Here is a 21270-nt window from a genome sequence, read left to right on the forward strand (position 1 = left end):
TAGTTTATATAAACTAAAATTATAATATTTAGAATGTTTTCCATTCTACTATAGTGTCCAAACAAGCCATTCAAACCTAAGGTACCTCCCGTCGATCAAGCAAAAAGCTCTTTAGAAGAATTCCGTAAATGTAAAGTCACAAACCTCTTAGATCTATCTATATGGTGCTGACTTCAAATACGTTGATGTTGTTTCTTTAGATGAGCAGGATCAGAATCAGTATGATGGTGTCATAGAGCTTCTCAGAAACTCACACCGAAAAGCGAGAAGGACAAGTCAGCTTGAAAAATATAAAATCGCATGGACATGACTAGAATCAGAGTCATGTTTTCTTTTCAAATATCTGGATATGCAGAAATGAGAAATGCGTGAAGCGTTTTTGTGACATCTAAGATTGGTAAACTGTAAATATTCTTTCTATGAAGGAGTTCCTTCGCGGTCAGCGACTTCATTTCTACATGGCGCCAGGAGACAACCGTAATAACCGGTCTTTGTTTTCTTTGCCTCAATTACCGGCTAGATCAAGCAGATCCTTCGCCAAAAGGTGACACTCCCAGGCTTGATTCTGGCTCGCTTCAACAAATAGGTTTTTGTCGCAAAGGAAGTACATCTTTTGACAGGCCCGCGACAGCGCCACATTGAGACGATTCTTGTCAAGAAATCGCGTTGGTTTGCGGACCAGACTGAGTATTACAATATCAGCCTGTTGGCCTTGACACTGATCAATTGTCAGTACAGAAAGAATGTCATTCCACCCTTTCTTTTTAAATCTGAACTCCATTTCCCGCTGCTGTTTTTTGTACTGGAAGTTTGGACAAAAACCGAGTGTTAGTTCCGTTGAGGCATAGCGCGTAGTGGTCCAGGGAAAGAAAAGCCCATGCGTCTTACCGGTGTCAGCACCATTGTGTGTTTCAACCCTGCCTGCAGGGAGCTTTCCACGAGCTGAATACAAGCGTCAATTTCGTCATGATTCACGTAAGGTTGGTCGCGGCCACTTTTTGGAACGTTCACGAGACGAAAACCTTTTATCGGAGCGTTGCAATGAACAGAAGTCTGGTAATTTCCACGATAGATACGAGCGTTCAAAACACCGGCAATATCCCGAGGAACGCGGTATTGCTCCGTGAGTTCAACTTTGACTTTTTCTGATCGCAAGCCACTTGCATCCAGTAAACTTTGTACTTTTTCTGGCTGCCGTACTGGCTTTCCCCTCCTTACGTTGCCAAATGAACCTCCTTTTTTAAAGTCGTTTTTCGTTGATCCAGGGTTGTAGGGTGGTAGCTGATGCTTGTCCCCGACGCAGATTATAGATTTAATTGATCGTCCCAATCGAGAAAGTCCTAGTAGCTCATACGAAGGAATGCAACCAGCCTCATCAAAAATGACAATGGTGGGCTTTGTCTGTTCATTCATTCGCTGCATTTCGTTCAATGCATCTTCGTCCAAGGAAACTATCTCTGGTTCTACTCTGTGGGCTTCTAGAACACTCTTGTTTATTTTGTGCGAGGAACCAATGGTCGATAAAAAAACGCGAGCGTCCTTTTGCAGATCGATCTTGATGCGTAATCTAACGTCTTGAAGCGAGCTTTGCGATAGGCGGATCGAGTAGTCCATGGCTTCGCATGCCGCAACAGTAAATAACTTGTTCTGAAGGACTTCTTGAAGTCGTCTTTCTATGGCTTCCAGAGCCCGGTTGATTGCTTTCGGGTTGGAAGTGATTGACTTTGGAACAGAGTGGTGATCCGCTTTCTCACAATTGATGGGAATCAGATCTCGGAGGATAGCAGAGTGCTCCAATGAAAGGATAACAAGATCAGAATTCTGCTTGCCTGGGCTATCGGCTCGGAACTGTTTCACTGCACCCAGAGCATTGATGGTTGAGCTTATGATATCACGGGCGTTCTCTAGATTATTCTCCTTGTTGTTTTGAATAAGTCGACCCCTCATGCTGAGCTTCGACTCCTCAAATAATTCTCCCTCGAGATCATATATCGACCTACTGAGTGCCTCTCTCAACCGCCTCGAGTAATTTTCCATGAACTTGATTTTCTTTTTCAAGACTCGGTCGGCTTCCAGCACCTCTGGGTGGTACCTGTCAATAGTGAAGAGTCAAAATCTTTGTGAGAGGTTTCAAGTCCAGCACTTCCGTAAGCAAGAATATACAAATATTGCATACAATTCTTTGGCGGTGGAGGTAAATAAAGCGGAGAATGGGCCCATGCCTCCAACCGAACCAAATGATAGGACCTTGGACCAGAGCTCCACATTTGAAACGCTCTTTACCGACTGAGATTGATTTAAGGTTAAACAATCGCCAGCCATCTTTTCGGCAATAGCATCAATGGCGCCGTTCCTCTCCGACATGAGAATGACATCGTAGTCTGTGCAGTGAAGAATGCCCCTAACAAGCTCCATGATGGTTTTTGTTTTGCCTGTACCTGGAGGACCGGCAACTTCCATTGCAGTGAGGAGAGAAAGAGGGTGCGCAACCTTTTGCTGTTTGTTGTTCAAGGTCAAGAAGCTGGGGGGTGGTGGCATTGAAATAGATGTAAAAACTCGAGACGGCTGCCGACCTGTAACAAAGTGTTGGAGCGGTTCAAAGCTCATCGACTCATCCGAAGATTTCAAGACGTGATCCGCTAATATAAGCATACGGACATTTTGGTCGACGCCTATTACATCACGTTCCTCCAATCCCAGCTCCGATAGTGATTGCCCGTTTTTTTTCATGTTACCGTTTCGACAAATTTTGTGGAACTGTACACAGATGGTAGGATCCTTCGCCTCGTCTCGGTCGTACTTGCCTTCTTTTCGTGAAATACAACTTTGGTACAGAGAGCTGGTACCTACAAAGGCTACAACTCCGCAAGACAATGCCATCGCAATGTTTTTCAAAGCGTCTACTGTTGGCCTGCCCAAGTCTTTGGAGCGTATTTCTTTTTCGTCCTGCAACGCTATCTTCTTCCACGCAATACCGTTGATGGTGTGCACTTGTTCTTCAAGAATAATTGAATAAATATTTTCCATGGATGGTAGTAGGCGAAGCCTATAGTTCTCGGGGATGACATTTCGCGGAGAAATGTCACGTCGAGTAAGACCAGTTTCGACAGGATATGCTTCCGCGTCGCTTAAAATTGAAAGTCGTCCAGAGTTGACTGCCGCAAGAAGATCTCTCTTTGCTCTAGATAGGAATGGAGCAAACGGGAAACCTCCCTCACAATATTGTGTTTGGTCTGACTGGGACTTTTCAAATTCGATTCGAACCAATTCTTTCACCTCGTGTGGCTCTCCGCTGATTTCGGCCGAAAAATCGTTGATGGTGTCGATTTCTCTCTTCTTTCTCGCCGTATTGAACGCCTTCTTGTCAAACAGGTCCCCGTGGCAGGTACGAACATGGTGATGGGCATTCGTGTCACAGTCCTTCAAGCAGATGGCACAAAAGGCGGCTCTGCAGCTCTGACCTCGGCATGTAAGTGCGTTACAGCCTGTGTAGTCATCAAAGACCAATTCACATCGCGGACATTTCATATTCAATCGTTCGCAGAGATCCTGGTAGAGCTTCAAGGCCACTTGCTTGCTTTCATTCATTTTGAGCTTTTCCTCCTGCTTCTTGTCCATCCCTCTCTGGACTTCTATTTCTACTTTGTTGCGCAACTGTCGTTCCATCTCCTTCACTGCACCCGGTCCGCATACAGATTCGATCATATCAACAGCGCATGCTTCCCGGCAAATAGGACAGTACCTGAAGTTTTCCCCGTGTGGATCCTTGAAAGCCTCTTTAATGCAAGTTGGACACATTCCATATTCGCAATCTGGCTTAGAGCATTGGAAGGCAACTTCTTCAGACTCCAAACAGATTGTACAGTGAACCATTCTTAACATAAATTTTTTATGTCAATAGGTTCTTTCTCACTGCAAATAAAAGATGCCGTCCAAAAGGGCGGTACTTCACTTGCCATTACATGCGCTTTCGGCAAATTCGAGATGCGTGAGTTATAGGCCAGGTGCATCACTTGATCGCATCCTGCAAAGAGCCAATCAGGATCACCCATAAAATTCAATACTGACGAATCCAGTAGCGTCATATCTTACGCAAATATTCTGTTGAAGACAATAGGTTCCTTCTCATTGCAAATAAAAGATGCCGTCCAACAGGGCGGTACTTCACTTGCCACTACATGCGCTTTCGACATATTCGTGATGCGTGAGCTATAGGCCAGGGTGTATCACTTGACCGCATCCCGCAAAGAGCCAATCAGGATCACCCATAAAATTCAATACTGACAAATCCAGTGGTGTCATATCTTACGCAAATATCCTGCTAAAGTGTAACAAGCGTCACTTGAACCCGCTTGATGGTCAAGTAGGTAAAAAGCAAAAAATGAGACCAATTCTGGTTGAATATGCAGTCGCTAATTTTCCTGGCTTCTTTCCGCCGCCAGCCGTTGAAATTCCGCCTTGGTGCTATCGTCACACTCCCTCCATAGTAAAGCCAATCGCTTTGCAGTCTCACCGAATGGTAACTTCTCATTATTACAGTCGACGATCGTAGGTCTGAATTCACGGCAAAAGAGCATGTATGCCGAAAGAGGCCTGTGCGGCTTTGACGATGACATCGTCGAATAACTTCGTTTGGTGGTGACACTTTTTTCAAATAATTCCATTTCAAGCAGAGAACTATCTACTTTCGCCCCCGCATCATTGGAACAAGCCTTCTCGGCGGCCGGAAGACCTTCAACCTCGTCTAAAGCCTTCTCAGCAGCCGCAAGAGCTTCAAACTCACTCCGATCTGTGGTGGCGGCCCAAAGGCGTGCGAGCTCCTTTGAAACGTCACCAAGGGATTTGAAAGATCTTGCAACGTCGCGTCTTTTTGCTGCACAGAAGTGAAAGTAAGCAGACTTGGTTCTCCTAACAGACCGCTTCCTACCTCGCGAGGACGAATGCCCGTTATCATCCCCTTGAAGTTGTCGACAAGTTCCTTCCCACGCTCTCTTCCTTTCCTCATAGTCTCTTTTGCTCTCGACTGCCATTGCATTGAATTGCTTTCGATCATCGACCGTGGTTTCTGACCACATCTTGGCTAGGACTTTAGAAATTTCTCCGAGAGTCTTCCCTGTGCGAGTCATCTGAGGTCGGTTTTCGGCACAAAAGTGAAGATAGGCAGAGAGCGGACGTTTGGGTGCAGCTGGAAGCTCCTGAGAACCTTTGCTTCTAGGTTTTGAGCTCTTCGTTGAATGTATCCCGTCGCCGTTCCCCGATGCGTCAAATTTTGCTTGGACAAGGTCCCACGCTTCAGTCAAAGGCAAATCTCCAGGACTTTCCAGGTATTCACTCGGCATCTTTACGTTTATCCTTTTCCAATTTACATACATTCCGAATCTGCCAGATTTCACCGTGACAAGATTGCCGTCCTTTTCGCCCAATTCGGCAAGGACACCGCGTGCCGTCTTCGAAGATTTCTTAAAAAGATTGTCCGTCACAAGATTTTCTGCAATTACAGCAGAAACAGTAAGGACGTCACCATCTTCCTGACTCAAGCTAATGAATGTATTGTTGTACTTCAAATATGGACCATACGGTCCAATGGCCGCGACAATAGGCAAGTCGTTCAGCATAGAGACTGTCCGAGGCAGGCTGACGTAACCAATCGCCTCGTCTAGTGTGAGATCAATCATAAAGGCCAGCGACTGCGTATCACTGACCGTCCCGTCGCCAATTTGCATCGACGATTTTTCCCGGGGTAGCGAGTGAGTTGTCGTTCCCTTGTCACCGTCGTCTCCCCACTGAAGAAATGCTCCGTACCTACCGGTTTTCAGTCGTATATTGCGATCATCCTTCATGTGCTTTCCGAGGATGAGACCGCCATCTTGCTTAGCATTGAGTAGAGCCACTAGAGCGCCCGGTGTAATCTTAGACAAGTCCGCAGCCATACTTGGCGGTAAGGATGCAGATACTGGTTTCTCGACAACATGCAACTCTTGGTCCTTCTGTACGTAGGGGCCCCAGGGACCGACAAACAAACCAACTTTCGCGCCTGCCCTTTCCTTTCTGTTTTGTCTGCTGTCGAGGTTCAACGTCGGAAGATTAGCCCTGCGAGCCTCATTAGCGTCGACTGTGTCTTCAATTCGCTTTATCTTGGCAGCCAACCCTTTTTCGCCAGAGTAAAACTCGTCCAGGTAGGCTATCCGTTGGAGATGGCCAGCACGGTCTCCCGAGGCAATCGAATCGAGTTGCTCTTCCATGCGAGCTGTAAACGATGGGTCAACATATGCGGGACAGTGCTTCTCCAACAGGGAGCAAACTACAAAGGCGGAGAGCGACGGAACCATCGGACCCCGCGCAGCAGCATTTCCTACAAAGTCGGCCCCACCCGCAGCACGCTGGGCACTGATCGCCGGTCCGGACACAACTTTGGAGCTTTTGCGCGGAGCGCTATCCCCCCTTGGAGAACCGACATATGCACGATCACGTAGAATTTGCACTATACCAGAATATGTACTGGGCCGTCCCACTCCTAGAGATTCTAGTTCTTTCACAAAGCTCGCTTCGTTATAGCGGGGTGGTGGCTGTGTTTCATGGGCCACCGCCAAAATCTCTCCTGCATTCAATATTTGCCCCTCTCTCAAGGCAGGAAGATATGCTTCATCGTTTTCTTCCTCGGCATCTCGACAGTAGGCCAGAGTGTATCCAGGATCGATTACTACGCTTCCACTAACTCGAAAATGAGCCGTCGTCCCCTCTTGTACGCCTGCAATCAGAACAGATGTTTGGTTGGTTGCTATCGGCGGCATTCGACACGCCAACGTTCGTTGGTAGATCATTGTATACAGCCTTTCAGCTTGATCGGACAAGGCTACTTTTTGTAACAGATATCTTGGCTCTAGAAATATTCCGTCTGGTTGAAGCGCTGGTCGAATGGCTTCGTGCGCTTCTTGCGCGAATTTGGAATCCTTTGGCTTGCGCTTGGTCTTGGACGATCCTACCCAAAGTCGATCTGGCCCAAATTGCCCCCTCACACTCACACCAATTGCACATTCGGCATCGTCCGAAAGATGCGTACTGTCGGTTCTCATGTAGGAAATGAGACCTTCTTCGTACAGTTGTTGCGCCACACGCATAGTTTGTTGAACTGCCATTCCCAAGCGACGGTTCGCCTCTTGTTGAAGTGTCGACGTTTTGAACGGTTGCGGTGGCTGCTGCTTGCGTGTTGTGGACTTGACTTGAATTACAGTAAACTCGGCGTCGCTCAGCACCTTGACGAGTTCGTTCGCATCCCCTTCTAATAAATGTCGCTTATGGGACGACCCAGGCCGTAAAATTTGCCCCTGTGGCGAAAAGTCCTTGCCTGCCGCAGCAATTGTGGTTCCGTTGACAGAATGCAAGGTCGCGTTCACATTGTCACCCAATACTGCCTTGATATTCCAGTACGGCGTGGTCTCGAAGCACAACCGTTCACGCTCGCGTTGTACAACCATGGCCATACCAACGGACTGGACCCGTCCGGCCGACAAGCCTGGCGCAATCTTTTTCCAAAGCACGGGTGATACGGTATAGCCTGCCAGACGGTCGAGCACCCGCCTAGTCTCCTGTGCGTGGACCAGATTTGTGTTCAACTCCACTGGCGACTTGACCGCTTCGAGAATTCGTGACGGGGTAATCTCGGTAAAGGTCACACGCTGATACCGAGACGGCGCCAAATCCAAGACTTGCGTCAAATGCCAGGCAATAGCTTCGCCCTCCCGGTCAGGATCGGTAGCAAGTAGTACAAGTTCCGCATTGGCAGCGAGGTGCTGCAACTCTTTAACCAACGGTCCCTTGCCTGGTAACAAGACGTACTCCGGTTGATAGCCGTTCTCAAGATCGATACCGGCGATCGTGTAGGGGAACTTTCCGTTAGGCTTGATTTGGTTCTCCTTTTTCTTCTTAGAAGTGTCTGATTTAGGCAGATTCCGAATGTGTCCCATGGAGGACGAGACTTGAAAATCGTATGCCAGAGAGTTGTCCTTGACGTACGTGGCTAGAATTTTGGCAATCGTCTGGCATTTGCTGGGCGATTCCACAATCACTAGCCGATAGGGACGGTGCGTAGTCTGAGCGGTAGTCTTGCTTCGTTCCTTCTTCTTCTTTCTCGTCGACGGCGTTGTCGATACTGTCCTTTCCGCCCCCAAGCGAAAAGCACCGATCCTCGGTGTAACAACGACGGATCGTTGAGGGATATATCTCCACAGACAAGACCTCGAAATAGGAGCGTGTGATCGGAAACGCGTCATTTTTGAGGTGACGCTATGCTGAGAAAAGGTCTGCACAAGGATTCTACCGCCTCGGACCGAGTATGCGGTTGCGGGCCAAAGCATGCAGCAGCCTGCCACAACGACAACGATCCACAGGCGAACAGCAATGATTTTTGGACTCGAATAGATTGGAAGGATTTCCATGAAATCAGCTTTTTGAATCTTTATCCTCGGACAGCAAGAAGGGTTGCGAAAAAAACCAAACTGGTATCCGAGAAAGCGTGCTTTCCGGCGACCTAGTCGGAATGGAAGGAACGAGTTGACAGTTAAAGAATGGCGAACGGAGGGACGAGACATGAGCGATTTCTTGGCGTTCCGTCTTTCCCCTCGGTCCGTGCGGCTGCGGTTCAAAGTAAAATTGGAAAAGAGTTTTGAATTAAGTTTAAGAAATAGTTTTGAATTTAAAACATCCATAGTATGTCAACATTCTTATAGGCAGATTTATTGATAGTTGCCAGTCGTCACTGACTGTGAAAAGGCGAAATGCGCGATGTGGAAAGTTTAATACAATAATTAGATTCTATCGAAACTACTTTTGAGGGTGTATGAATACAAAACGTAACAGTAGGTTCCTATGAAACTTGACCGAGACTATCGACGTAGTGCTTTACTTGCACGAGAATCGCTGATATCGCGTCTGCGTGTTGTAATGTATTGTGCTCCATCCCATAACTGAACACTTTGATAACTTTTGCTAGCCGCTCCTGCATGTTTACCAATCGATCACGATGGTTCAAGAGCAAATCTTCCAGAGTCGGAACAATGCATGATACACCACAAGTACCATTCACAGTAACCATGAACTCGTTGTAGTCCAAACCCATTTCTGGCCAACCGTGGAAAGAACCCTTGGCAAAAGGATAGGCCCCGCGCGTTGACGTTGCCATAGACGCAAAATGTGACCGGTAGCCTGGGTCTTTCGATGGAAAGTCCAATACTACCGGAATACATCCCGACATCATGACGTCGAACAGCCTTTTCTGCGGAGGTTCGTCGCCTCGCAAACAAGGGCAAAAGATTGCGTTGCGGTAGTCTTCTAGTACGCTGCGCTCGTTGGGCATGGTTCGGCGCCGACCCAGCGCCGAAATCAGCACAGGGAATCCAGCGATCGCCGTCACGTTACCGACAACCTTGAGAAAATCGCTACGAGGCATGCTGTTACCGGATATATAGGCGTTGAATTTTGCCACCATGGCGAACTTTCGGTCCTTTAGGGAACGGAGGTTCTTTTGAACGACCATTGGTTGATACTCCGGATTGGTGTTTACGTACGGCATCACAATTTGACCGCAATTCCGACCTATTCTGCACTGTCGGTCAACTGGCCCGATTGTTACCAAGAGCGGCAGCGAACCCATAAATTTGTTGGAGGCAGACCGTACCGCGGAAGAAAAAAACAAATGTTTTCTACGGGTCTTTTTGTTGAAGTAAGCAAGTCGATCCAGTAAACGCGTTTCCACGTCCTCGTGGGACGTTTGATTGCAGTGAAAGTGTGCCTGACTTGGATACGGGACCACGAACAAATCCGCATCAATCGGATCGTAAGTTCGTAGGATTCCTTGATAGGACGAAAAAGCCTTGCTCAAAACCAAATCGCCGTTGCGGTTTAATCTGCGCTTGGAATACGGGCTGCGAGTAAGCCGCTTTTCCCCACAGACTGATTCACCCCAATCACATGTATCACTCAGACGGCGCTTCGCCTTCATACAACTAGCGCTATATTGCCACGTGTACTCATGAGATAAATTGTCGTATACATAAAATCGAAAAGTTTTTGGTTCATGCTGTGCCAGATACTCGTTGGCTGTTGATGGCTCGGGTATAAGTAAACGTATGATCTCAGCCATAGCGGATGCTAATGTAGCTATCTCCCTCGTCCTACTCGACGACCCAACCTCAATAGATTCCGACTGAGAAGCGTTGGGAGGCAATGTTGCTAGGGCGTGCGGAAATGAAAACGAGCGGTCATGCGTTGGACTCCTCTGGGAGTCGACAAATAGGAGATACAGAGCGACAGCAATATTGAGAAGTACCACGAATGCACTCAAAATTCTTTGATTCCGTGTAAAGCGAATGACTTCAATGGAAAGCATCATTCAATGTTCCAATTGCAAATATAATGGATCAGTAAAGGTGGCAAACAGCAGCACGAATGGACTTGCACACTTAAACCTACTTCTGGATTGTTCGTAAAAAATGAGTCTTAGCATGCACTCGGACGACATCAGGCGGGTCAGTCCTCGGTAAATGGCAAAATGACCCGGGAAATTGCGTCATAAGAAGTTTGTTGGGCTAAGAGTAAAACTGAATCGTTTTTCCTTTCTATTTCACTTTTGATACGCGGTATCTCCATTGCCCTGTAAATTTCTGTTGCCCACCTCATAGCTCCAAAATCAGAGTCAACACAAAACCCTCTATATCAACTTTGTATGTCGTATCAATTTCTTCGGAAACAATTGCGGTAGCCTCAATTTGAATCGAAATCCATTGGGAGCCTCTGCGAGACGTGGTTGGAATTTCTTTACCGAGCCAAGTGAACGCAGAATTAGAATGCGACCTGACGCAACTATGTTTTGAAAAAGCAGATCTTGAGCTGAACGAGAAATTGTTTTGAAAATCCACGCAAACTTAGGGCAGTCAAATTAGTTTCTCTAGTAGGTGCCGAGCGAGTTTACGGAGATTTGAATCGACCATGTCAATTTTTCCGCATCGAACGCTTCCCACTCCGCTCTCCGTGCATATAAGTATCCCTTATTATTAAGCCATTTCCTTTGTGCAGTGTAATCAATGAAACGAGGCAAGTGGCGGAATACGAAAGAGGTTCATGTTTTGTTCATTGCCATGTATGACGGCTTTTCGAATTGCAAGTAGTCCATAAGGTTAGCAAGGTAGCACTTTTGGAAGCTTCTGCTATTCAATGTCCACAGGCGAGGGCAAGGCTCAACTCCATTTTCTGGGGGCATACACTCCCAACGGAAACAAAGAAAAGAGTCAAAGTCCGGTAAACATAGATAGCCATTGGTATAGATGATTAGTCTTTCATCGAGGGATCATCTTCGCTTTCTTCTCTCTGTCTTCGCAAGAATTCCTCGTTGGACTTTTGCGGGTCAAATCCTTTCGTACCGCCCTGCGCCTCGGCCAGGTCCTTTTCGTGCAAGAACGGCGTCTCCATGTATTGTCCCGGGGCCAACCGAAATTTGAGCACACCCCGCTCCAAATCAATCGAACATGCATGCCGCTTCATCATATCCAAACCCAATAAAAAGGGCATTTCCGCCGCCCCCTCCCCGGGATCATCCATCACTGTCACCGAACACGGGAAATAGGAATCGCCTATTTGCATTTGCACCATATGGATACGTCCGAGAATTTTCCCGGTACCGACACCGACGGCCGTACCAGCAAAACGTTCGTCGATCAAATCGAGCACACCGCATTGTGTTGCCGTTTTCTTGCTCATAATGGTTGCTTGTGCGCCGGAGTCGCAAAAGGCCTGAATGGAATGGCCGTTAATGTTGGCTTCCACGTACAGCATTAGTACGCGTCCCATAGCCTCGGGATATTCGTTCATCATTTGGTAATACTGTTCCTGAATAAATTCTTGGCTGCTCTGCTTGGCAAAATACCGTTTGGCTTCGATATCGCCGGGATTTTGTACCAACCGGCGCTTCATATCTTGCTCGATATGATAATGTGAACTATTCTGGACGGCCTTTTGAATGCCACCCTTGACCATTTCTTCCCGCCATATGCGGACGGCCTCTTCCAGCGATTGGGATTCCAGTCGGACGGCGAGCCGCGGATTATGGTAGTTGAGTTCCTTCCGTAAATGCTCTTTCGAGAATAGCAGAGATACAAAGGTATGAGGATGCGGATTGTGCGCCACGGCATCGCTCAAGCTCATCCCGGGATAGTACGAGGGAGCAGGGGCAACCTCCGACAACAGTGACGCCGAGGCTGCGTTTGTAGATCCAGCACTTTGCGCCGCGAACAGATTGCTAAAGTCTAAACCTCCGCTTCCCGCCGGCGTAGAAGCCGTCGGTGGTGGGGCAGAAGGAAGGGCGGCAATGGCACTCTGCGCCGCAATTAAATCTCCATTGACGATGCCGGCCGCTTTCAAACTTGACGAAGGATTTGATAGAAGCTTTCCGTCTTTGTAGAGTCGAACGTTTCCGTCGACACCGAACAAAGCCTTTGCCCAGTCCAAGAGTTCGGCAATGGTTGTCGAGGGGGACAATGGAAAGCTTTCGGATTGCCCCGATGCCGTCGAAACGAGTGTCACCGTAATATCTACAGCTGACGATGACGACATGTTGGAGAATGAAAGAAGACTTGCTGAAACGGATCTAGAGGCACGTCGAAGGATACATGATGAGTGGAAATGATGAATAACAATGCTTTCCAATTGCTGTCACTCACAGATCACAGTCAGTCAATTCCGAGCAGGCAGACAACTGCGCTGTGGAACGCCGTCGACGTCTGCAGAACAAAGTTCGTGTTGCGACGCAGTTGAACACAATCAGATTAGATATTCTATCGCGGATGCTCTGATTGGTCGAGAAATTGATATTCTCCATCAAGAGAATGACATTCTCCTTTATTAAATAAAATTGTTTTCAAAAGTCATTAGTCATTCTTGTGTTGGATTGCTGGAGCCGTTGGTTTGAGCTTCGCTCCCCCCTTGTGCTGATCATGAGCTGTGAACCCCTATTTTCCAATATGTTATGATAGTATTCCGTTAGCTACATTGACACTGTAACGGACTGGATTGCAACCTTTGCTGGGACCAGAATGAATACCATGACAAGGTTGATTGCAAGCAACACATTTAACAGCTTAACTGGTAGCATCTAATGACTACTGGCACTTCAATTATATCAAGAAACAAAATTCATGCATTCATTTCTCAGCATCTATTGTTCACTTGATTCTTGTCACCAGCCACAAAAAGATATTTATAGCGAAACCCATCATGTCTTTTCCAAGTGTGCATATTCTCACTGCAGTGTTGCTGTTGTCACACCAAGGAAAGTTTGGAAATGATTGAAGCTTTTGGAATACCCAATGATGAAAGCATGTGCTTGGGATAAGGAAGGAGTTAATGGTGTCAATTTGTCTCGGATGTGGAGCAGGGCTGTCCAGCCTCACGTCTTCCTTGTTACAACAAGCTCACATTTGAGTCGTTTCTGCATACCAACCTTCATTTTGTTGACTGTGATATACTGCATTGGTCATTGTTCCTATCCACAACCTGCTTTCTCAAGTTGGTGCTTTAGTTTGTCGGAAATCTTGGGCATGGTCCAATTTGGCATTGTTTGGGGGTCTAGTGCTACTTGTGATTCCGCAATTCCTGCTGCTCTCTTTGCTTGTCAGCGCACTTCTCCAGGACGCATCCGACAGTACCAGTCTGACAAGTGCTTTGATGCACAGTCCTACACAGTATGCTCCACAACCGTAACTGGTGTCGCAACTTCCACCACGTTGCGGAAACAATCCATTCCGGATTGTGGACCCCCCGACGGCGCCTTCGGCGTTCCGCTGTATGCACAAACAGCCGCACCCAATCTCCATTCCAACATACACTGTGTGGGCAGCGTGTGGAAACAACGCTTGTATTGCTGCGACTTTCTGTGCTTTAACGGAGCGACTTTGTGGTCTTCCAGTCCGCCCGCGAACAGGCGTTGTCGACCGCTACCATCCCACGGCCCTTTAAGAACACGTCGGATACCATGCTACGGTGGGGCCCCAACCGCACGCAGATGGTGTCCATTGGCAGTTCTCGGTGTTGGATAACATTTCCCGGTGTACACGCTGCTGCACATGTTGGACCTGCTGGAACGGCACCCTTTGTTGCTGCGGTGCGTGCTGAGGGACGGTCTCCGCGGACTGTGGGCGTCGTGCGACTTTCGCCCATGCGTAGATACAGTAAATCCTAATCAAATACCGGTTTGCCACAGTCTCTATTTGGAGTCGATGATATGTCGTTCGGAGAATCAATAACTAGGCCACGGGTCTGCCTTTGCCGAGTCAATAAGATAAGTCCAATCGAAGCCGTCAATGAAAGCAAGGCACAGGTGGTTCCGAAAACCAATCAACAAATCGCTTACACGTCAGACATTCTTCAAACTTCAGTGACACCGGCCAAAGATACAAAACCTCGACCGTTCCAGTTTCGGCAGGAGACGGAACACGTACGGAATCTGAGATAACGTCCGGAAGCGTACATGTCGAACTTCTTTGCCAACCAGAACCGGATAAAAACCTCTTTAAGCCACGCCACGCGCAATATCACTAATCTCGGTCACAGTCAATACAGAACTGTTTTCAGGGCCCCGCATATGACAATGACAACCTCCTGAGTGAGGAAGAAGACATGAGCATTGCTCTTGGTTGGCCATCAATGCCAATTGTGCTAGAGGATGCGACGGACCTTCGTTCTCTGGTTGACTCGATCACAAAAAGTCCCATAAGCTCGGTCTCGACACGTCCCGTGTCCTTTGCTCCTGCCGATCCGTTTCCAAGCACCCTAGAGACACACACTCTGTGTTACGGTATACACCATCGCGACATGTCTGTGCGACAGGTAAAAGATACCAACAGGAACGTGGGTGGTGATCATGTTGATGACGGCGATGGTACCGTTGAATTTGTGTCGGCCTTATTGTACGACACGATGTATTCGCGGGATGATTATGGGAATCCTTTGGAAGAGGATACAGGAAAGGATTATACGAATGAATGATAGGATCCAGTCCCACGAATTATGAGGGAGTAATCAAGGAGGAATGAATACTCGCTACAAGATTCTGTGTGGGATTTATATTTAGAAGAAGAAGACTCGTACATGTGAGTAAGACTATCTGGAACATGGTAACGGCAGTCCAGTGAACTGGACCTCCCTAACCTGATGGACTAGTAGAAGAATAATCTTCCTCTCATTGTTTTAGAAAGTCATTGATCCAAGTATTGCGTTAGCATAGGTCCTCGTATCCGCTGTCTAACCCGTGGGGAGCGTCGTAAGCGAGTTGAGTTTTACAGTCCCTAGGCTCGCTTAGGTGTATCGCAGGTCGTTCATAATAACGCCCAACCTTCGTTTACCAGACTTTGTCGACACTGCGTTTTCCTGTCTTTCGTACGTACATTGGTTGTACTACGTAACACTCTGAAGCCCCAACCGTCAGCGTTAACGCACTATGGTCTATCGGAAAAACTTCCATCCCGAGAACAGCAACCTCAAATTGCTGGCTTCGAAAGCCTGGAACTTGATAATGCCAATTATCGACCAACAAGTGTGGCACACTCCGGAACGAGCGGGGAACATCCACCCTTAGGCTCACATGCCATCATGTCTAGCCCGGGCCGTGGCGCAGCAGAGGCTTTTCCTGAGAAGCTGCACAATTTAATCCGAAAGCTCTCTGAAGACGGGTACGAAAACATCATTTCTTGGCAACCACATGGTAGATGCTTTCGGATTCACAAACAGGATGACTTCATTCGACAAAATTTTCCAGTGTGAGTTTTGGCTCTATTGTATTGTGTTTTGGTCAAGAGACTTCTCCAAGTCTTTGTTAACTAACATAGACTGTCTGTCACTTCTTTCTTTACAGATACTTTCCCAAGATTAAGTTTGCATCCTTCCAAAGGCAACTCAACTTGTATGATTTCACCCGCGTTGCGTGGGGAAATGACAAAGGCGGATATTTTCATCCACTTTTTCTTCGAGGACAACCTACTTTATGCAAGCGGATGAAGCGGCGGGACCCAGCACACAGAGCTGTCCTCTCAGACTCTCCGTATGCAGCAACTCCTGACTTCTACAAGATGCCATACTCCCATGAGAACTTACCCCAAAAGGTAACACAACCAAAACCGTGTATAAAACCATTTAACTTTCCCTTGGTGCTGCATATGATGCTACAGGAATGTAGTGCTGATGTCGCCTCATGGGACAATAGTGGCACTTGCTTCTTTGTATGGCAAGACAAACTGTTTTCCTCGACTTGTCTTCTGAAGTAAGTACAGCATCACATTCAACTCTCTTTCAATTCGCTTTCTCATTTACGTATTCTATCAGATTCTTTCCAGGCTATAGCATTCCGTCATTTGAAAGAGAATTGGGGGCACACGGTTTCCATTGCATATCATCTGGAAAAGAGAAAGGAGGTTGGTACCACAAATTTTTTCGCCGCAATCAACTACACCTTTGCAGTCAGATTTGTTCACTGTCAGTGGAACATATCCAAACTGATGCAATACATCCGCATGTATGTTGCCCAAGCTCAATGTTAGGTAGCCAATACAGTGCTACTTTGTCATACATGCCTCCTGCTATTGATGATGAACCAAATATTACTGTTGTGAATGCACTTTTACCCAATCCTTTCCCCTCAAACTTGCCAGCCCGCAATGCGGGATATAAGCACCCCAAGGTAGACAATGCCTTTATTCTTCCTAATGTTTCCCGCCTCCATGAATTTCTTCACGAAGCCCCAAATCTAAATCAATCACGACACGAAAGCTGGTCGAAAGCTGGTCAACAATTTCTTCCCAATCGTCTATCTGACTTTGGACAAAAGATATTATTGGTAGTCTCCCAAGATTTCCTGGCTTATTTGTTATTGGTTTGAAGGATTTCATTGACTGTGAGTTGCCCCAATTACGACTCAAAGAGATAAAAATATTAGCAAATCAAACACTCTAAAGTAAACGTGTAGTCTATGCGTTGTCAGAGCTGTAATGGAAATTTGACAGTTTCTGACCAAAAAGAAATTGTAGGTGCCCGCCCTGACAGTAAACCGTGAGCTGACGGAAAACAGCGACAAGGGACACAGCAGCCAGGCACGATCCATGTTATCATCCAAATCCATTGCTATCAATTCGTTTTTCACTCGAAAGCAATCAGGGGAACGACTTGTAAAATCACACTTTCACTGCTCATCCCATTACCTTTAGAGAAAAAACTAAACAACCGGATGGACTGTGTCGAGGGCCACCATGTAAACAGATCGACCGAGGACAAGTCTGCGAACGCAGATAAAAAATCCCCTCCGACTGACAAGAAGTGCGATGCTAGCCTAGTCTCCCCAGTAATGCCGGTTAAAAGATCGCTTCATGTGTCTCAGCCGCTGCCGGTTCGGCGGCGCTCTAAGCGAAACATTCACGTAAGTCTCTGTTGTTTTCTTTAAGAAAATTTGCGTGTCTTTTTGGAGTTTTGCTCATCGTTTTTCTGTGTCTCGTTCACTGAAGCGCATAGCTTTCGGTTCAAAAAATTCTTTGTTTGTTCGTCGACTGGAAGAACTCTTCTTTCGCGAGAAAAGAGCACAAAACGAAGCAATCAAAATCGGAAATTGGACACTAACACGAGTTCATTCCTCGCCAAATATATATATTATTGAGGACTTTTTAACGCCGACGGAGCTGGACTACCTTCGTAGCAAAATATGCGCAGGGAAGTTTCAACGTTCGTATGTCGATGCTATTGAAAGCGGCGGGAATAGTATAGTGGATAAAGAGCATCGGACATCGACCTTTCTATCATTCGGGAAACAGCAAGATTCGAAAGTTGCAAGTATTGAAGCCAAGGCGGCGACAATACTGGGTTGCTGGTCATCACGCATAGTAGAACCTCTACAACTTGTCCGATACTTGCCAGGTCAGTTTTTCGGGGAGCACCACGATATGGGCGACCTGCAGCAGGACGGCACCGTTGCGTTACCTCCCAAGTCGTTGTTCTCCAAAAGACGCCTAGTTACGTTATTCTGTTATCTGAATAAGGTTGAGAAGGGTGGGGCTACTGGTTTTCGGTATTGCGAGTTGAAAGTTCCTCCGAAGCCTGGGCGGGCAGTGATGTTCTCCAACGTTCTACCTGACGGTATGCCCGATTCTCGAACTGTGCATTCCGGCGAGCCAGTACTTGACGGTGTCAAATACGGGCTCAACATTTGGATTTGTGAAGAATAGACATCGGCAAAGGTACCGGTACCTACAATAACCGAATGCTTGATCCCAACATGGCACGCAATGATGCCGCTGAAATTCACTAATTCTCCAGATCCTTGGTATGCGGATTCCACATATGTTCTTCTTTTGGGAATAATCTCACTCGGAAGAATTTAAATAGAGAAAGATAGCATGAAAGCAAGATATTGTCAGCATCAATTGTCCAATGTATTATCTTTGTAGACATCATCGACTCGTTCAACCATTCGTTTTGGCAACAGAGCGTGCTTCACAAGAGCACCAAGATCGTGAAAGGACTACCCTTGTTTCAACAGAAAAACTATTTACCAATAACGAAACTGAGGACAGGACCTAGCAACAGTAGCCAATATACGCCTGACCGATTGGTACCATGAATGTTTGCTCTGGCCAGCCAAACATAACTTGATAAAAGTCATGTCCCAGGGTTGTTTGCAGGCTTGCATACAATCGGCGCGAGATTCGGTGGAAACATCCTTTAAATGGATGTCCCTTCGTTGCGAGAGCTGTAAAGTATTAACGCATGATTCTCGAAGGCTTTTTCTTGCTAACAATGGAGTAGGCGAGCCCAAGGTGCCTTGGAGTCAAGCTTCTCGGCATCAGATCGGAAGTGAACCGCCCTACAACATACGGTAGGTATATGTTGCCCATTCTCTCTAGGTAAAGGCATGTTTCGGCGTGTCCTGTGAGAGAGTTTTTCTTACACAATTTGCGGCTTCAGAAAATTATTTATGTCACGAAGTTTAAACGCAGCAAACTACGAAATCCCACAAATTATATATAAATACTACATGTACGTTTTACTTTCCATCGAGATGGATCGTGGAGGGGTTGGGACTAAGGTGGCGAGTCGTGTTTTTGAGCTATGTATCGGACTCTGAGTTTTTAGGGTTTTATAATTCAAACAAGCAAGGAAGGCTTTCTGATTCTTTCATAGCTGTTTTTTTAAATGAAATCAAATTGATCTACGAAATCGCGATATTGCTTCGGTCCAGAGTGGCAATTTCCATCGGGGTACGGAGACACTAGAGTTGTGATGTCGTCATCCCGCTGCGAATCTAAATGTAAATACCGGAAGACGAGCTTACGGAGCGTGCAGTGCCGGGCTCACGTGATATCGATTTCAAGGTACATCATTCGGTGAAAAAGTGGATCAAACAATCTTGCCTTCCCACTTGTGGAACTTCTGTCAATAAATTTTTTCTTTACTGGCTAGACAGCCTTCGAGACAAAGCAACGATGGCGGCCTCTTATTTCTCGCCAGTATCGTTGGACGACTCTGTAACCGCAGTAAAAGAGCCTTCCAGAAAAGCTTACGCTCAAGGCCGAGATCCCGACCTCCTCCGGGAACAACTGTCTGCTCTGCTTCAGAACGAATCATCCTGGGCAGTTGCAAGTATTCCTTGCCAGAAAGCCTTTATGGTTGGAATAGAAGCGAAAGCGAAACCTCTAGGTGACTGGCGGCGAAAGATCTGCCAATGGAGTTACCGGGTGATTGATCACTTTCGGATGGATCGGGAAGTAGTTTCAGTCGGTATGAATCTATTTGATCGCTATCTAGCTGCCGGCTCACCTGCTTCATCGAGTCAGAATAAAACACGCTTTTACTGCCTTTGCCCGACTTGCAAGCGATATATTGATGGTCGCACCTACCAGCTGGCTGCTATGACTTGCCTCTACCTGGGGATCAAGCTTCAATCCGAAACCGTTACAGACAACACTTACTCAAAACGACGACGTTTCCGACTCACCTCATTTGTGGACCTGTCCCGTGGACTGTTCTGCACCCGAGATATAGCTGATATGGAACACGAAGTTCTGAAGACTTTAAGCTGGAAGGTGTGCACTCCAACGCCGATGACATTTGTCTCCTATATCCTAACGCTGACACCCGTAACTTCCGACGTTCTCGAATCACACGACAGCTCAGCCCTTGTACTCCATGTAGTTCAAGAACTCTCTCGATACTTGACAGAGCTCGCCGTATGTCTGGGAAGCGAGCTACCTCAATATCCTCCGTCGCAAGTGGCGTTAGCTTCAATTTTGGTTTCAATGGACCTGTTGACGTTGGAGGCCATATCTATCCATGTTCGCGATTGTTTTGCAACCGCCGCCTTTGCTTTGTGCGAATGCGACGGCGTCTGGGAGAGTATCCAGTATCTACGTCTTAAACTCCAGCAGTCTCTGTGGCCAGAAATGCTGTTTGATGCCTGTACAGACTTGGGTCATCCCATCTCGATTGCACGAAACAACGGCTTATTGGATATCGATCAGGTATATCGTGTCCAAAAACATGCAGCGGCCGCCCCCAACATCCTTGCAGTAAGTCCTTTGCAGTCCCGGACCTTGAAAGATCTTTCTGCGTACGAGGGATCCCCCGTCAGCGTTGCTCTCTGATTCCCTGTAACCCATTGTGTCCAATGGATGCAACGAATATACATGTTTATTGTGATTCGAAGCCAAACTCTGCATATCTACCTATGAAACACATTGCCCTGCTTCATGTTGAACCGTCAATTTGGACTATTACAAAACAAATATATGCAATATTTTTAGCTAAACCCGTTCAAATATAGTCGCTACAAAAATGGATGCTACATATTCTCAACGATTGTTACGAGATCGAGTAATCGATCAGTGAGGAAATTGCGATGCCTCCCTGGACGCGGAAGCGAGTTATTGGTAGTCTTCAATTGGAAGCAGTGACAAGACAGGGATTTGCTTTACAGTTGGAAAATAGTCCGTCTCTACTAGAGATCGAAAGGAAAACCTGGGCTTACAGATGCTGTGCGACATCTAGGTGGAGGTCAAGCGCACACGGAGAGTTTTCGGAGTGTCCTTCTCAGAAAAAATGAGATATACCAGGAATCTTCTTTAGAGATCGGAGACGACCAACGGAAAGTAATATAGTCCACATCCAAGACTCCTTTTATCCTTTGGCTACGCATAGGACATTACAAAGAAACCGACGATAAGGGTCACTTTAAGAAGCGATTAATTT

At 46.9% G+C, this 21270-nt stretch overlaps 7 protein-coding genes across 7 annotated transcripts; 3 read left to right on the forward strand and 4 right to left on the reverse strand.

The window, feature by feature from the left end:
* Window positions 1-486: 486 nt before the first annotated feature.
* On the reverse strand, window positions 487-3798 carry PHATRDRAFT_49919 (predicted protein; the record flags this gene model as incomplete). The annotated part of the gene is made up of 3 exons (XM_002184737.1): window positions 487-802; window positions 889-2092; window positions 2177-3798. The coding sequence occupies 3 exons, from the start codon at window positions 3796-3798 to the stop codon at window positions 506-508; spliced, it is 3123 nt and encodes a 1040-aa protein (XP_002184773.1). The 3' UTR covers window positions 487-505.
* A 2654-nt stretch (window positions 3799-6452) lies between these two features.
* On the reverse strand, window positions 6453-8069 carry PHATRDRAFT_1241 (predicted protein; the record flags this gene model as incomplete). Its single annotated transcript, XM_002184738.1, has 2 exons — window positions 6453-7345; window positions 7403-8069. Coding segments are annotated over 2 exons (1560 nt in total), but the record flags the coding sequence as incomplete, so codon positions are not given.
* A 794-nt stretch (window positions 8070-8863) lies between these two features.
* PHATRDRAFT_40749 (predicted protein) lies at window positions 8864-10384 on the reverse strand (the record flags this gene model as incomplete). Its single annotated transcript, XM_002184739.1, has 1 exon — window positions 8864-10384. The coding sequence occupies one exon, from the start codon at window positions 10382-10384 to the stop codon at window positions 8864-8866; it is 1521 nt and encodes a 506-aa protein (XP_002184775.1).
* Window positions 10385-10898: 514 nt separating this feature from the next.
* PHATRDRAFT_49921 (predicted protein) lies at window positions 10899-12690 on the reverse strand. The gene is made up of 2 exons (XM_002184740.1): window positions 11950-12690; window positions 10899-11457 (listed from the first exon to the last, which is right to left on the reverse strand). Exons 1-2 carry the CDS (start codon window positions 12601-12603, stop codon window positions 11323-11325), a joined length of 789 nt encoding a protein of 262 aa, XP_002184776.1. The 5' UTR covers window positions 12604-12690; the 3' UTR covers window positions 10899-11322.
* A 410-nt stretch (window positions 12691-13100) lies between these two features.
* PHATRDRAFT_49922 (predicted protein) lies at window positions 13101-15033 on the forward strand (the record flags this gene model as incomplete). Its single annotated transcript, XM_002184650.1, has 4 exons — window positions 13101-13831; window positions 13936-14149; window positions 14249-14482; window positions 14599-15033. The coding sequence occupies exons 1-4, from the start codon at window positions 13356-13358 to the stop codon at window positions 15031-15033; spliced, it is 1359 nt and encodes a 452-aa protein (XP_002184686.1). The 5' UTR covers window positions 13101-13355.
* A 2618-nt stretch (window positions 15034-17651) lies between these two features.
* On the forward strand, window positions 17652-18251 carry PHATRDRAFT_16363 (predicted protein; the record flags this gene model as incomplete). The annotated part of the gene is made up of 1 exon (XM_002184651.1): window positions 17652-18251. A coding segment is annotated over one exon (600 nt), but the record flags the coding sequence as incomplete, so codon positions are not given.
* Window positions 18252-19508: 1257 nt separating this feature from the next.
* Window positions 19509-20666, forward strand: dsCYC8 (predicted protein; the record flags this gene model as incomplete). Its single annotated transcript, XM_002184652.1, has 1 exon — window positions 19509-20666. One exon carries the CDS (start codon window positions 19509-19511, stop codon window positions 20664-20666), a length of 1158 nt encoding a protein of 385 aa, XP_002184688.1.
* Window positions 20667-21270: the final 604 nt, after the last annotated feature.

This window comes from Phaeodactylum tricornutum, chromosome 25 (genome assembly GCF_000150955.2).
Source record: "Phaeodactylum tricornutum CCAP 1055/1 chromosome 25, whole genome shotgun sequence".
NCBI lineage: Eukaryota > Bacillariophyta > Bacillariophyceae > Surirellales > Neidiaceae > Phaeodactylum > Phaeodactylum tricornutum.